Source organism: Lepidochelys kempii, chromosome 25 (genome assembly GCF_965140265.1).
Source record: "Lepidochelys kempii isolate rLepKem1 chromosome 25, rLepKem1.hap2, whole genome shotgun sequence".
Taxonomy (NCBI): Eukaryota; Metazoa; Chordata; order Testudines; family Cheloniidae; genus Lepidochelys; species Lepidochelys kempii.
The window spans coordinates 7,180,238-7,195,917 of record NC_133280.1 but is presented as its reverse complement, the minus strand read 5'-3'; the positions used below and the strand labels follow the sequence as shown (position 1 = coordinate 7,195,917).

Sequence of the window (15,680 nt, the reverse complement as noted above, 5' to 3'; positions counted from 1 at the left end):
GGCTGCACCTGCTCTCCCTGAACAAGAGATTATTCATCAGCTGACCCATTCAAAGCAGAGCAGGGGAGAGAGGAGGGGAGAGGAGGGGACACCCAGCCCCCTAACCTCAGCTCCCGCTCGCCTTCTCAAGTGGAGCCTGTCTAGGGGCCGCTTACATAGGTGGGTTCCTGCCACCGCTTGGAGAAGAGCAGAGGGGAATTCTTCGTCCAAGAAGCAAGGCGCCGGAGCAGGTGCTGTCCCCGGGGGCTGCGGGGCATTCGGCAAGTGGAGAGCACTTGGCTGCAAGATACAAAGGGGGGGGAAATCAATCAATAGAGCATTGGCTTTTCCAGGGCTGAGTCCCATAGGCATAAGGTATGGGGAGCAAGGGGGGCAGTGTATGTTGATAGCAAGAAGTAAATGCTTGTCTAAGGGTCAGATCACTTGTCTGTCTTTCTTTCTTTTTTCTTTTTCTTTTTCTTTTTCTTCCCTTCACACTTCCACGTTAACATTCAGGCCAGGTAGGATCTCTAGCACATTTAGTTACAAAGCCACTGCTCTGCGAACATTTGGCCCAGAAACCCCAGCTAGTATCTTTGCTGTTATTCATTCCTTATTCAATTTTAATTGCTTCTTTTCAGCAACTCCTTGTATTTCTCTCCCTATATGCAGGGCCGGAGGGGCCGAGGCCTCTCTGCAGGGGGGGCAGTTCTCACTCCAGAGATGAGGAGCTGTCTCAACCATCACTGAATCCGACAAAGCCACAAAATATTCATTCATGAATGACTTGGGGGGGGGGGCAGCCATGCAGTTACAGTGGTGTGGCCCCATCGGTGTGGGAGCCTATAGAGAGACCTTGAAATCATTCCCAAAGGGTGCGGGTCTTTTATCCTTCTCTCCCTGCACAGAGGCGGAGGTGGAGATGCAGAATGGCACTGCCCTGTGAAGGTCCCCGCGGGAGAGGGTTTGCTAATGAAGCCTGCTCTGGGAACAGCTGCAGAAAGGCTGCGATACATCTGTTCTGGCACTTGAACCAGAGTGAAGAACGGGGAGAAGCAAGCGGTCTCGATTGCTGCACTACACTGTGTTTACCAGCTTCCGGCTGAACGGGGTAACCAGGGGTCGCTGGTCCCTCCTCCCAGCACCGTCCAGCTGAATCCGCCCTAATAAAGACCTGTCTGCTGTATTGTTACTCGCTTTTATTCCGTCCCATTAGCTCCACTTCCTTGCGGGCGACCTTTCGAGTGCAGACGGCGCTTTCCAGAGGACTGAGTTCCCAAGACTGCTCACTAGAGGCCCTCTGGGTTTCAGTGAGAGCAGGCCCTCAGCTGGGACCCCACCCCAGTGCAGAGGAAATAAGAACTGGCCTAAATTTGTGCCCCAGATTGAAACGAAGGGGAGGTCTGCACTGCGATCAGAAACCCGAGTTCGCTTTGATCTAGCAGCGAGGGCGCGGCTGCATGGGGGAGTCCGTACACAGGGCTCTGGGTGGAGCTGTACAAGCTTCACTGCGGATGTTCTTCAAGCTAGCTAGATCCAGGTGTGTAGTACGTCTACACATGTTGCAGTCATGCCCCTGTCTGCGGTGTAAACATACCTTCAGTCTGAACCTCCATTCAATTCACCCAGGCAAAAACGTGCCCATTCCCTTTGATGCATCTTGAGCTGAGCTGGGCTGGCAGCAGAGCAGCGGGAATGACCCCATGGGGACAGCTGCCCTTGGGGAAGTTCCAGATGGGCTCAGATCCCTCTGAACTGTTTGGCTAGGACCCCGGTGTGGGAAGTGTCAAACACCGCTGGCTTGCACTCCGCGTTTCAGATAAGCTCCGCTAAGCCCCAGAATTCTAGGTTGCTTGACTTAAATCTTTCCAGGGTTACCCCTCTCGAGCTGCAGTGTCCATCTGGAGAAAGGAAGGGGCGTAACAACACCCCCCTGTTAATATAATAGCACACTGTGAGGTGGGGTCCTGCTCCTCACCTCCTCCATGTGGCCTGCAGCTTTTGTGGGACTCAGCATGGCAGCGTCTGGGAGGTTAGCTGAGTGGGAGGATAAAGTGAGGCTCAGACCTTCTTTGCCTTCCCCACCCTGAAAAGTAGAAGCTGTAGAAACATCACTATCCCAAAGTGTATTTTAATTGATGTGTCAGAATCCAACACGTGGTCTTGGCACCCTCCCCCAGCAAGGGCCCGTGGTTCGCCCCTAGCCCACAGATCCTCTTGCGGCACTCACATCCCATCTGTGCCCTTTGGCCAGCTGCCCTTTGGGGCTAATGATCCTTGCTGGAGATACTGATGCTTCTGTTCTCCCCCCGTTGTTGGTCTTGTCTACTTCAATTGTCCCTCAGCACCGCCCACCCCAAAGGTTCAAAAAATCATAAGTCAGCCCCTCCTGAAACCACGAGACTTTAAAATATAATACCTCGGGAGGTTCTTTGCCTTCTGCTTTCTCAGCCTTTAGGTTGCACCCAGGCCACGTTTTCAAGCAATTTCTGCAATCTGAGAGCTAGAAATTTATTTTACCTATAGAAAAGCTGAGATTTTCGCCCATCACATGCATCCAGGAGCTGGGGCTTTAAGAAAAACACCAAGTATCGTGATAAAGTCACAGACCTTGCCAACACAGGTGTCTATAGAGCGCCTAGCACGGTGTGACCCTGATCTCAGCTGGGGTCCAAGCCAAAGCCTCATTCTCCCCATTCTAGCGCCCTTCACGGGCAGGGGAATTGGTACTGGCCTTGGTAGTCACAGTAATCGCACAGAGAAAAACCCTTGTGGTACAATTGCCCAGTTTCAGCTGGGCATATAATCAACTCCAGGCCCTACCTGGAAAGGGCCCCCATGAATTCATATTCCACAGTCACTGCAACAGCACCACCCAATGGCCCGATTTGCAAAGGTATTTAGGTGCCTAAAAATCCAGGCTGTCAATCCCACTAGGTGCCTATCTGCATCTTTAAGCACCTAAACACCTTTAAAAATCTGGCCCCAATTCTCCAGCCTCCTGCATCTTGTGTGGTTATTCGCCCCAGTGGGAAGTTGGTGTGAAACGCCAGCGGCTCACAAACCTGGCATCACCTGGGGGAAATGCCCACACAAAGAGCAGAGCGCCAGTGAATCCAGCCCAAAGCACATCCCCAGGGAGCCCTGATCTCCATGCTCCCAGGAGAAGTCCCCTAAGGCCACTCCCTCAGCTGGGGAAGCTCTGCCCTGCAATGAGGCAAAGCCTGCAGGGAGCTGTGCTGATTGAGTCTGGCAGCTCATCATCACAATGCAGAGCAGCTGGGTCAGAACCAATATGTAGCTAATGTGCTGGGGGGGTAAGGCCAAGCCAGGCTTCTGTCTCCTCTAGCCTGTCACTTGTCTTACAGCAGTAAATTGAGTCCATGGCCCCCCAGGCCAGCCCAGAGAAAAGAGAGCTCCCTCAGGTGACAGGGGCCAGGTTCCCTGGGAGGCAACGGGCAAGGTATGGGGGTGGGGTCTGGCTCTTCTAACTACCCTTCTCTCTCTGGGTTTAGGAGATGCCAGCTGTCCAGACAGACTCTGAATCCTCACTTGCCAGGTTCTTCCACCAAATTGCTCGGCTGGGGCTCTTCACTTCCCTGGTAAGTAACCCCCCACCAGCGGCAGTGCTGGGTGAATCTGAGCTGGGGGCTTGCCTGGTTTTAGGCCCTGTAGCTTCTCCCCCACCATGTTCCTCTTTGCTCCTGCAGCTTTTCACCTCTTCGCCCCTCCCCCTTGGTGCAGCAGTCCTCATGCCACCCCCTTGCTTTGTGCTCTAGTCCCTACCCAGCTGAGACATTAAGGGTTTGCTTTAACGACTGTCTTGTGCCTGGCTGGGCTGTGGAAAGTTGTCTGCACTCCTGCCTTATGGCCACGAGAAGTTACTGTGGCATCTGCTGGGTAGGTGGCCTGGCGCTGACAGCTTGCTCCCTGGGATATAACCGGACTGGGAGTACGCCTCCACCCCTGTTTACTGCGGCAGTTTTCCATTCAGACTCCCGCACTGAGCGCCTACCCGGCAGAGCTGCCAAGTTCAGGCCCCAGCCCTGACCCTGCTCTGGGTAGATTGTACCGGTTGTGGGACCGAGCCTATGGTATGTTAACGAACTTGCCTGTGTAATGCTGGGCTCCTGGGTAGGTTGTCACAGTGACTGGCACCCAGGACTTCTCCACCGCTTAAGCGAAAAGACCTGGCTCTGTTAGCCAAGGCTCACCCACTTCCATCTCTGACCCAGCCTCCATTAAAGGGGGACAGCTCTGCACTAAGTGGGGTCCCTCTGCCGATTACATCTTTCAACATGTGTGAAATATCTCCTGGGGTGCGGGACAAAACTTGACTGCCATGGCTCAGACCTGGGTTGCTCCTGGATTATAGAGGCCCCATTTTGTGCAAGACCCTGTGATGCCAACTTGCCAATAAGCTTGTACAAGAGCTGAGACAAACAGCTACATCAGTGTCCACTTCCGTTGGAAACAATACTTTGGATTAGTGCTGGGGAAAGGTGTCTGAGCCCCTGAGTTAAGTCTCATAGAATATCAGGGTTGGAAGGGACCTCAGGAGGTCATCTAGTCCAACCCCCTGCTCAAAGCAGGACCAATCCCCAATTTTTGCCCCAGATTCCTAATTGGCCCCCTCAAGGATTGAACTCACAACCCTGGGTTTAGCAGGCCAATGCTCAAACTACTGAGCTATCCCTCCCCCACTCCTGTTGCTCTAGATGGTAGCAGGAGCAGGGCAAAGACACAAGGCCTGAGGCAGTGACAAGGTGAAGTGCACCAACGCGTGGCTGGTGTTCACTAGCACTGGTGAGACCAGGGCCTGTGCTTTCCTGGCTCCCAGCCCAGTGCTCTTCCCCCAGAGCATCTTCCGGTGGGGAAGCCTTGTATCCTGTGATGTTGTCCCTGAGTGGACATGCCTGAGTGGCCCACATATGCAGACACTCTGCCCATCCCCTTGTTGGGTTGTGCTTCCTGCCTTGGCCTGGCATTACCAGAGCTCTTCCTGCACAGCCTTCGTTCTTGGTGACCGCTGTTCTCCTCTGGGCTCTGCCACCGCGTGGTGGCCGGCGGTAACCTCCCTGCAGGCTGGCAGCACTTGGTGCACATGACATGTGTCTGAGCTGGGGGCCTGGCTCGTCCCAGGCCCAGCCAACCGCCAGCCTGTGGCTCTGCCCACTTCCTCCTGCAAAGTGTCCCCCGCCTCCTGTTCTGGGAAAGGGGAGCCCTTGCTGGGTCAGGCAGTGAAATAGGTCCCTCTAGAGCCATCTTGCCAAGGCACGGGGCGGCTGGAGTAGCTAGTCCAATGGTACGTCTACACTGGACTTGGAGGTGTAATTCCCAGCTTGCAATCGAGCTAGCCCACTGGGAATAGTGGTGTAGCCATGGTAGTACAAAGGGCGGGGGCACCCTGAGTCCAGTCCCACCTGAAACCCTAGGTACTTACTGGGTGCCCAGCCCTGCCCACCCTCCAGGACCCACAGCTACACTGCTCCTGTTAGTGCACTGGCTCCATCAGAACTGGTGTGTGAATGCCTTGGTGTTCTGCAGTTACACCCTCCGGCACCAGTGTAGACGCACCCAAAGTGCTCCACCTGATCACGTGCAGAGCCTGTGTCCATCCCCACTGAACAGCAAGTGGGGCTGCCCTGTTGAGATTTCAACAATACCCTCCCCCACGGGCCAGACGCCTGGTCCTGCTGGGTCTGAGCCCTGTTCGCAGGATGCCTGGGTCCATCCAGCCCTGCCCCGGGCATGCAATGGCTGGGATTTTCAAATGCATTTGTCACGCAGGGACAAAAATCCATCCGAAGTCAAGGGGATGGTGCGCCTAGCCCCCCTAGGGCAGCTCTGCTCTGGAAAGTGTCGGTGAGGGCTGGCTCTCTCTGGAGAAAGAGCTATACCAGTAAAGTCCTTGCTGAAGACCACAGCACCAACAGAAGTCCTCCTGTGTCAGTATAAGCTGCATCCACGCTAGATGGGGCTGGCTCGCATAGCAGGACTGGTGAAACTTCTCTAGTGAACTGGACCGTAAATACTTCTGACCACCTCCCCACCCCCATGGCTCTGGCCAGGAGGGCAAGTGAGCCTGTGGGATGGCACGGGTCTGATCAGCCAGCTCCTTCCATGGGGCGCCCATGAGGCTTCACGTACCCCGCAGCCAACCTTGCTCTCCACAGGCCGGTCGTGAGCAGTCCGAAAAGGCAGCTGGCCCCCTGCCACGTTCACTTGGGCACTCACTGGCCCAGGCTCGGCTACTAGCGCTTCCAACAGCAGCGTGGGTCCTGGTGACTCTTTGGTGGGGGCAGGGGGAAGGCAGCTACCACCTGTAATGAACAAGGCCTCTCTGACCTGCCCAGGCCCCATCCCCAGGGTGCGCTCCCTGGATGACGTTATTACAAACACCTCCCTACACCCAGCCGATCGAAGCGAGGAGTGGGGAAGAGGTTACAGGTGCGGTGGCTTGGCCGGGGAGAAGAAGAAACTATCGCCCATGCCTCCCCACCCTGCTTCCCTTCCCGCAGCCGTCCAGGGACCCTCCGCCGTCAGAACTAAACTGAGAGCAGGGAGAGCTGACCCCTTCCTATCGTCCAGCTTCTGGGAGGGGGGCTAGGGGTATAAGTAGCCCAGGCAGGGCTTAATTTGTGCCAGAGCTTGGCAGTTCATGGCCCCGGCACCTCTAGGCTTGCTGCTCTAGTTATGGAAGTGAAAAAATTGATTGTGCCCCAGCCCCTCTGGCGTTACAAATTAAGCCCTGAGCCCCTGGGACTCGGTGGAGGGAGGAAGTCATGAACATGCCAAACGGGAAGCCTCTAAGCCCCTCGCCTTTCTCCCCCAGCTGCTAGAAACTAGCCCTTCATCGCGGAAGGGTGCCCTGCAAAAATGACACTGAAACGAATGAAATGTAGCGAGCCAGAGCAATAAGTGCTTCCTAAGAGCAACTCCACAGTGCCTTCTTGCAATAATCCCTTAGGGGGCTGGGCACTGCATCTCCCGTGTTTGATTGCAGCTCTGCCAGTGGCTTGCTGAGCTTCGTTAACCTCTGTGCCCTGTGCAACGCTCCTCGGCCGTAGAAAGGGCTTGGCAGATGGATGGCAGTGAGCCTTGCTGGTTAAAGCCCTAGGATCAGCAATGAGTGAGGTGGTAGGACTCGAACCAACTAGGCCCAGCCTGCAATGATGGGGGGCGGATTTTACAACTCAAGTTATTTGAACGCTTTCTGATAGTCTAACTCGTGTTCTCAGGTCCGGCTTCTCCACAAGATTTCGGCCTGGGGTGGCTACTCTCTCCCTGTGGAGAACATTGGCAGCCAGGACTATCACGCCCCTTCCCCTGACAGGCCTGTGCGGCGCGCCAAGAAGCGTCTTGGCAGACTGGCACACCTCCTGTTCGCCATCATCCCCTCCAGGTTCCAGCGTGCCCTCGGCTACCTGCCGGCAGACAGCATGGGTCAGAGCGGGATCCCTGAGGGTAAGAACTCTCCGTGATGCAGAACTAAGCAGTGGATGGGTGAGCAGCCTGGATCTGCAGAGCGTAAGGTGGGCGTGCATCAGGCCTGGCACATGCGTGCTGAGTTGCTGCTCCTGGGGCACGAACCGTCGGGCGGAATGGCCCATGCTGCAGGGAAAATGCTCTCCTGGCTTCCTTTAGGTACCTGGTGTGAGAGACCTGAAAGGGGCTGGATTTCCCAAGAGCTGGAGTCTTACGTTGAGTACCCACACCCAGAGTCACTGGGCAGCCCTTTAAACCTGTGGTCCTGACCTTCCTGGGGGTGAAAGGGGAGGTGTTTGGCTGCCTCTGCCTGGCAAGCTTGTAGTGAGAACCTTGTCACAGGTCCCACAGGGTGAGCTGGTAGACGAGCCCTGCAGGCCAGGGGCTCCCAGCAATGATCTCTGCTGTAATATCTGAATGAATCCTTGGAGATTCAACTATAGAACTCCAGTTGAGCTGGTCTGGCCCCCGTGGCTGGGAGCTGCCAATCATCTTAGCACAGGTCCCCTTCCCTGTTCCCTGCAGCACTTCTCCCTCCTCTTCTGGTCCTGCGTAGACTACATGACAAAACGGTGTGCTGGCTTAATAGTGGTGACCCTCCAAATGGGGCTAGGCTGAGGCCACAGATACTTGGCCCTCCTGCTCCCAGGTGGGATTTGAACTGACATCTGCAAATGTGAGGGCTAGTTCCTCAAATCAGAAAATGTCCTGGCTCCAGTCCACCTTCTCCCGAATAACCACTGCTTCCTATGGGCTGACTGCTGGAGGAACAGTCAGGCTAAGCTAACGCCGCAAGTGGCTCACTTTACATCTGTCGGCAAGCTTGGAGTTAAGTCACCTCTCCTCCAGGTAGGAATCTGTTTGCTTAAAACCCTCACGGGCTCCCCTGGCTGGTACTAGGACCTACATACGTTTCCCTGTTGCTGGTTGGATAAAGTGGCAGCTCACTCCTGACTAGCTAGGAGACTCTGTGGGTCACCCTTCCTCTTGCAGGAGGGTCTCACAGCAGAGGAGCAGAGCTGGATTTTTTAGGCAAGGCTGGAGCACTGGGCCTATGAGTCATGCAGCTAGTGTCCGGCTCTCCCAGAAGACATTAGTCTAGCTTTGCTGCTCATGTTGCATGGAAATGCCACTGCCAGCTAATGGGACTCAACGCTAAGCTGCCTAAATTATGCAAGCAAGACCCTCCCCTTCATTGTATGTGAAAAGTAGATGGGGAGTTAAGGCTTGAAACCTGGACTTCAGCTCCAGAAACACGGGCATCCTTTCCTTGAGCTCAAGCTTTTAATACACTAATGATCTTGAAAAGAGGGCAAGGAGTGAGGGGGATAAAATTTCCATTAGGCTGGAGAAGACCGAGGGAACCTAACCCAGGCAGGGGAATGAATAGCACAGTGCGGGGTGGAAGCTGGCATTGACAGATGCCAGCTGATGCATCATTCAGATTCTTTTTCAGTATCTGAGAGGGTCCTAAGTAACTGTAATGACTTGGAGAGGAGCCGGGTGTCACAGCGGACAGGTCTCTGCTGAACGTGCAGAGGCAGGGGTGGAAAAAAGTTAACTTAATAATTCTGCATAGGGAATAAGTTAAAGCAGTGGTTCTCAAACTTCTGTACTGGTGACCCCTTTCACATAACAAGCCTCTGTCTGCAACACCCCCCTTAAACTTATTAAAAAGTTTTTAAATTTATAACGCCATTATAAATGCTGGAGGCAACGTAGAGTTTGGGGTGGAGGTTGACAGCTCGCGCCCCCCCCCACGTAATAACCTTGTGACCCCCTGAGGGGGTCCCAATCCCCAGTTTGAGAACCCCTGAGCTAGAGAGCCCCTGAAAACCTTTTCTAAATCAATGCCTGTACTCCTGGCATCTTGAGAGTTCTTGGTCACCCAGTCTCAGAGCAGAACGAGAGGGGCTTCAGAGATGAGTAACAAATTATCAGAGGCCTGGAAAGGCTTCTGTATGCGTGAAAAGATGTGGGATGTGTAGTTTAGGGAGAAGATGGGCTATAGATCCAAAAAATGAGTGCTATCAAGGTCAGTCTTGAGCACCTACTTACTTGGCTCGTAACCAAAAACAAGGGACCATTCAACGCAATTACGAGGCAACACTTTAACGCTGGTAAATAAAACTACTTTTTTAACATTGGGCGTAACTAGCCTGTGACAATGACATTGTGGCAATAACTCTAGAGTCTAATGAATTTTGTTATCTATCATATCAGATATAAGCCATCCTGCTTCAGGAGGGAATCCAATCTCTAGCTGCCTCCGATTAGGAGGAGGATGTTCTTATGCTCAAGCAAATGGTTCTAGAGTTGCCCAGAAGTGGGTGTCTTGCACTTCCCTGTGGAGCAGCTAGTACAGGCTGCCATCCAATAGGATGCTGGATGAGATGAACCCTGGTTTGGCAATTCTTTGTTCCAGATTTCCCAGGAGCACATCTCTCCCAGCCCTTCCCATGCTGCTCCATCCTTGTGGAGACTGACTGCTCCTGGCTCTGACTGTTCTCCCAAAGCCAGCAAAAGAGTTGGGTCAAGCCTCTGATTAAGGGGGAAGGGAACCAACAAAGGCTTCCCAAAAAGCAGGGGCCAGGGCAGGAGGGAGACTAGCTGCCAGTCCAACACTGAGCCAAGACATGCCTGAGCTGTGTCTCTGCCTCCTAGCCAGGACCCAGCATCTTGAGGTCCAGCCATCACCTGGGTGAAGCTATCTGAATATGGCTGGCCTGTTAGTCACATGGCAAACCTGTTAGGCTATCCCTACTCTGGAGCATCTGGGGTCTGTGCCTGCCCTCTGGGAGAGCAGACTTAGGCAGTGGTGACCCTTGCCTCCATGGGGTACGTGCTCTGATACTACCTGCGCTGTTTGTGGCTTTCTTGCAGAGATCCAGAAAAGTCCAGTCAAGCCCTCCGGCAAAGGGAGCAAAAGGAAACAAGATGACGTGGCTCTGGAGGAGCATCAGTCCTGGGTGGAGATCTTGCAGCAAGAGCTGCCAGAGGAGGATGAGGCTGAAGACCCTACCTATGAGGTATGACGCACTTGCTGTTTGGCAGAGCCAGTCCCTGGGTGCTGGGTTATGCAGAACCACGGCATAGCTCCAGTGCACTGTTAGCACTGCTGTGTTTGCCCATGATGCTACATCCCTTTCTGAGCACTGAGATCTCCTCTGCTCTCTCCCTGCTGGGGGCAAGTGGACTGCTGCAAAGCATGCAACGCTTCCAGACAGCAGGAGGTGGCTTATGCAACGAGCCATCAGACGGGGGCCTGGCAGGTCTACCAGCTGCATCCCTCGCTGAGCCATGGGCAGTACATGGGCTGGATTCAGTAGATGTGAGGTCCTTTGTTTTCAGTTTTTTCTGAGTTTGTTGTTTTTTTAAAAAAAAAAAAAAAAAAAAAGTCCTGGATTTTACAAAAGCCATTTGACTTTTACTGATTGGCACTTCAGGGGCCAGAACTCCCTGGACCCAGCCGCCTGCTCCAGAAGGAGAGATGGTGGCTTGCTAACCGCCAGCTTTCCTTCCAGAGCAGGGAAATGGGTCAGAAGTACCAGCATGACGAGTGCCACGGTACGGACTGCGGTCGATCCCACGTCAACCATGTGCACGTTACCAGTTTTAGACCTAGTATGGGTAGTTCTCTGCCTTCAAAGCAAATGAGCATTGGTGTCCTACTTTTCGTGCTAAAATGAGTCAAATGAAAAAACCATATCTCACTACACTTCAGAATAAGGCGTTTTTGAAAGCTTTTTAAAGAGATTTACAGAGAAAACTGCAACGTTCATTTTATGCAGTGGTTTTGAACCTCTTTTGAGTGTGGTGTGTGTGGGTTTTTGGTGGTTTTTACTTTTAAGTTTTGTAATAAACACTTATAGCTTCTCAGGAAAACTTTGTTTTGTTTAAAGGGCCTCTGGTATCCAAAGGTGGTCTGCTCCTCCCCTGGCAGACGCATCTAGTAATAATGCCCTAACTAGAAGGGATGAGACTAGTGTCTGCTCTGTATTGCAAAGCTGGGACCTCTGGGAGCTTAACTTCCCCTCGCCGGTGTTATCTGCATAACGTGTCAAGGTTCCTTCCCCACTCTGAACTCAAGGGTACAGATGTGGGGACCTACATGAAAAAACCCCTAAGCTTATTTTTACCAGCTTAGGTTAAAACTTCCAAGGTACAAACTATTTTACCTTTTTGCCCCTGGACTTTTATTGCTGCCACCAGGCATCTAACAAATATATAACAGGGAAAGAGCCTGCTTGGAAATGTCTTTTCCCCCAAAAATCCTCCCAAAACCTACACCCCCTTTCCTGGGGAAGGCTTGATAAAAATCCTCACCAATTTGCATAGGTGAACACAGACCCAAACCCTTGGATCTTAAGAACAATGAAGAATCAATCAGGTTCTTAAAAGAAGAATTTTAATTGAAGAAAAAGTAAAAGAATCACTCTGTAAAATCAGGATGGTAAATACCTTACAGGGTAATCGGATTCAAAACATAGAGAATCCCTCTAGGCAAAACCTTAAGTTACAAAAAGACACAAACAGGAATATCCATTCCCTTCAGCACCGCTTATTTTATCAGCCATTTAAACAAAACCGAATCTAACGCATATCTAACTAGATTGCTTATTAGCCCTTTACAGGAGTTCTGACCTGCATTCCTGCTCTGGTCCCAGCAAAAGACAACACAGATGGAGAACCTTTGTTTTCCCCCTCCCACCCCCCAGCTTTGAAAGTATCTTGTCTCCTCATTGGTCATTTTGGTCAGGTGCCAGCGAGGTTGTCTTAGCTTCTTAACCCTTTACAAGTGAAAGGGTTTTTCCTCGGGCCAGGAGGATTTAAAGGTGGTTAGTCTTCCCTTTATATTTGACAATATGTCTGTTGCATTTGGCTACGGAAATGAGGCCATCGAACACGGACAGGCCATGATGATGAGTGTAGAGGTGGTATTGGCCCATGTGAGCCTATATTAGGGTGCTTACTCCCAATAGGGCTATTGGACTATGAGCGTCTCCAAACAGGAACTGTCCACCTGAGTGTCTGGGAAATGTCTGGCAGACCGTGGAGGCTGTTATAAAGCCTTTTGCCCAGTAGATGCATCTGTGCTGAGTTCTATCTGGACAGATCCTTGTTGTATTCTCCCCCCACCCCTTCCCTGTGTTGTCAAGCCCTGGCTCACCAAGGGGGCTGGGGAGGGGCAGATTCTGGAAGCCCAAAGGGCAACTAGTCAGTGCCCACCAAAAGCCAAAGGGACTTGAGCACCTAACTGCCCTTTGCACCCTTCCCCAGTCCTCATCCCCCCCTTTAAAGGGAGTCTGCCCCCTTTGCTGCTTCTGTGGGGAGAGCAGCAGGCTCCTGCTGGAGCATTGTCCTCTGCTCTAGGGCTTGCTGCTGCTCCTCATCTTCCTTGGTATAGTTTGGCACAAAGCTTGTCCTCACCAGCACAGACCTCCTTCCCTCTTGCAGCAGACTCAATCAGAGACGGACAGCGAGGAATACAGGTCCCAGAATGACACAGAGACCGACCTGGAGTTTGAAGAGAAAGACGGGGTCCTGGTGCTGAAGGCATCACCGAGTCTGCAGGTAAGTAAGCCCCTCTTGATGGCCATCAGGATCACACAAGGGGACAAGCAAGGCCCCTTGTGTAGGGACTCTACAAGTGTCCATGTGATTAACTGGCAACTGAGCTGCAGCTTTGATGAATTATCTTGTCTTATGCTTAGCTGTGGGAGAGCATAATGATGGCACTGGACCAAAGCATGGATGCTCCTAAAGGCCACTTCACCAAAGTAAACCAAGCAAGATGTGGGTTTATGGAGCCAGCAGCAGCTGCAATGAGCCAGTTCTCTGTAGCTGTTCCAGCTGCTGGTATATCTGTTACGACAGGGCTGGGGGAGGCATAATCTCCTCTCACCACAACGCTTTAGAGTGGGTTTAGTCTGACTCTCCTGAGCCCCAGGTGCAAACCCCAGTGTTGATGTAACTGCCCAATTCTTGGTGCCGGCTCCACTCTGGACTACCAGACTGTGTGCCCTTGACTCCGCAGGGGACTCTGGATGGAGAGAACATGCTGGCTGCGGCGAGCAGCAGTGGTGGGGATGCCCTGGAGCAGCAGGCTGCGGCGAGCAGCAGTGGTGGGGATGCCCTGGAGCAGCAGGCTGCGGCGAGCAGCAGTGGTGGGGATGCCCTGGAGCAGCAGGCTGCGGCGAGCAGCAGTGGTGGGTTGAAGTGATTGGTAAGGATGTGTCTCCCTTGCACACAGTTACTTTCTCCTGGGGCAAGGGGGGATGGGTCTGCGCACACAGGGGCGCATTTCCCAGTACTGTGAGCCCTATAGGATGTTTTCCCTTCCCCTGGCTGCCCTGCAAAGGCAGGTGGGTGATGGGGGCTTGGACACTTCCTTTTCCAGGTCCTAAACTCCCAGCTGCTGAAACGGCTGGCTCCACTGAGGGCCTGAGCCACCACATCTGCTGAGCAAGGCCCTGCTGCCAGCTGTTGAACAGCTGTTAGCAGTGCCTCAAGCTAGTGGGGTGGTTCTACTGAAGGAAGGTCAAGAGCCTCACTCATCCGATCCATTCAGGTGAGTGCCAGGCAATGGGGAATCTGGCCAGAGGAGATGGTGTAGGCCCACTTGAGCATCAGGTGAGAGAGGAAAGCCATGCAGAACTGTGCTCAGTGTTCCTGCAGGGACCAGAGTCCGGGCTCCAAGGCCCAGTTCTGCAATAGTCACTCTGACCTTGGCCAATTCCCATCAACCCCTTTTGCTTCCATGACTTTCCCCATGGGGATAATCCTTAGACACTCAAGCCTTCCATCCCAGTGCAGGAGATACTTGGATGAAAGGCCCCTAACCTAGGAGAGGACTCTGAGTGGCTGTGCAGGTCCCAAACTTCCTGTGCCCACTAAAGCAGCTTGTTCCCATACACTGGACTGGCTTCCAGTGCTTCGTATTAACTTCTCTTGAAAGCACTAGTGACTCTGGTAAATTTAGATGTGACTGTATCCAACCTATTTAAAGCCCTAGTTCCTGAATGATCCATTGACCACCAGTGTCCTGCAGAGGACTTGCGGGTGGCTGGGCCAGCTGGCTGGTCACATGGTCCTATGCCCTCCATATCCACCTGCTAAGTTATGTTAAGACAGCTAAACATGCTGGATGCTCTGCCTGTAGGCAAAGGTCGTAGATGCTAAAGCTGCTATTCCCTCACCAGTGGAAAGAGGCAGCCCAATCACAGGTAGGAGGGCAGGCTCCCAAGCAGTGATCAAAGAATGATCCATGCACCAAAGTTTGGAGATGCCTGGCTTAAAGGATTACGAAACACCAAGCCTGTGCTTACCACCACCTCTTGTTTCCATCAGCAACTGACTGCAGCTTGCTCTGTCTGAACTTGACCAGGGCTGTTAGAACTTTGGCCATATTGGGGTCACCTGATCTGAGCTCTTCCATCTAGAGTATTAGTGAGAATCAGGACCTCTTGTGAGGTCACTTAACTTCCCTGCCTGCTCCCTCTAGCTGGCAGACCTAATTATCCCAAAAGCTGCAACCTGCAGTGTTGGTATTGGATGAAGTATTGGCCTCAGGCTTCCAGAGGTGCAGAGTGCTCCCAGTGAAATAGGTGGGGTTTGCTGGTGCTTGGCATCTCTGAAAATCAGGCCGTTACTGTGTAAAGCTCTTACCACACTGTGCAGCACAGTATCTGTTGCTGATCTCGGCCCGTGCATGAACTGGAATAACTCTTCTTTCCCCTTACCTCCTAGGATAAATGGGGCCCCTTGACTCCTGGACCAAGTTTCTATTTTTTCCATAGTGGCTGCTGTGGCTTTGAAATGCGTGCTTCTCACCGAGCCAACTTTGCCCTGTGACTGTGGATTAAACTGTCTTATAAAATGCAATGTTAATATTTTGGAACCTGTGATAATAAACCTTTTTTCCATGTAATTTCAAAAGCAGTTTGGCTCTTCTCTGCCCCAGAGCTTGGCTGGCTCAGTAGCTGGGAAACAGAAGGTGGGGGGGGGGGGTCACTGCTGTAGTTCGGTCTTGGGGTACAAAGCTGGGCTCTCTGCAAATAACTAGATGGTAGCACTTTAAACCACAGCAACAACCCCCCTCTTTCACGATGGGTCCCAGCCCATGTTTGGCAGAAGAATGGCAATGCTGTCCTCTGAATATCTCAGTTCATCCCTCCGTCCAGCACAAGGGGCAGTTCAGCAGATGGAAAGGG

At 52.7% G+C, this 15,680-nt stretch overlaps 1 protein-coding gene across 5 annotated transcripts in view; it reads left to right on the top strand.

Annotated features, from left to right (window-relative positions):
- LOC140903232 (uncharacterized) overlaps nucleotides 1–15,365 on the top strand; it is a 252,585-nt gene extending 237,220 nt beyond the window's left edge. For 3 of the 5 annotated variants that reach the window (XM_073324186.1, XM_073324185.1, XM_073324184.1), the window contains 7 exons: nucleotides 888–1,090; nucleotides 3,495–3,581; nucleotides 7,221–7,446; nucleotides 10,351–10,496; nucleotides 12,925–13,041; nucleotides 13,505–13,693; nucleotides 15,217–15,365. In XM_073324186.1, the coding sequence (XP_073180287.1) occupies nucleotides 3,498–3,581; nucleotides 7,221–7,446; nucleotides 10,351–10,496; nucleotides 12,925–13,041; nucleotides 13,505–13,690 (759 nt within the window). In that variant the 5' untranslated portion in view covers nucleotides 888–1,090; nucleotides 3,495–3,497 and the 3' untranslated portion in view covers nucleotides 13,691–13,693; nucleotides 15,217–15,365. Of the gene's footprint in view, nucleotides 1–69; nucleotides 231–887; nucleotides 1,091–3,494; nucleotides 3,582–7,220; nucleotides 7,447–10,350; nucleotides 10,497–12,924; nucleotides 13,042–13,504; nucleotides 13,694–15,216 lie in introns of those variants that run through there. The other 2 variants (XM_073324187.1, XM_073324189.1) reach the window with 2 other exon arrangements.
- The last annotated feature ends 315 nt before the right edge of the window (nucleotides 15,366–15,680 follow it).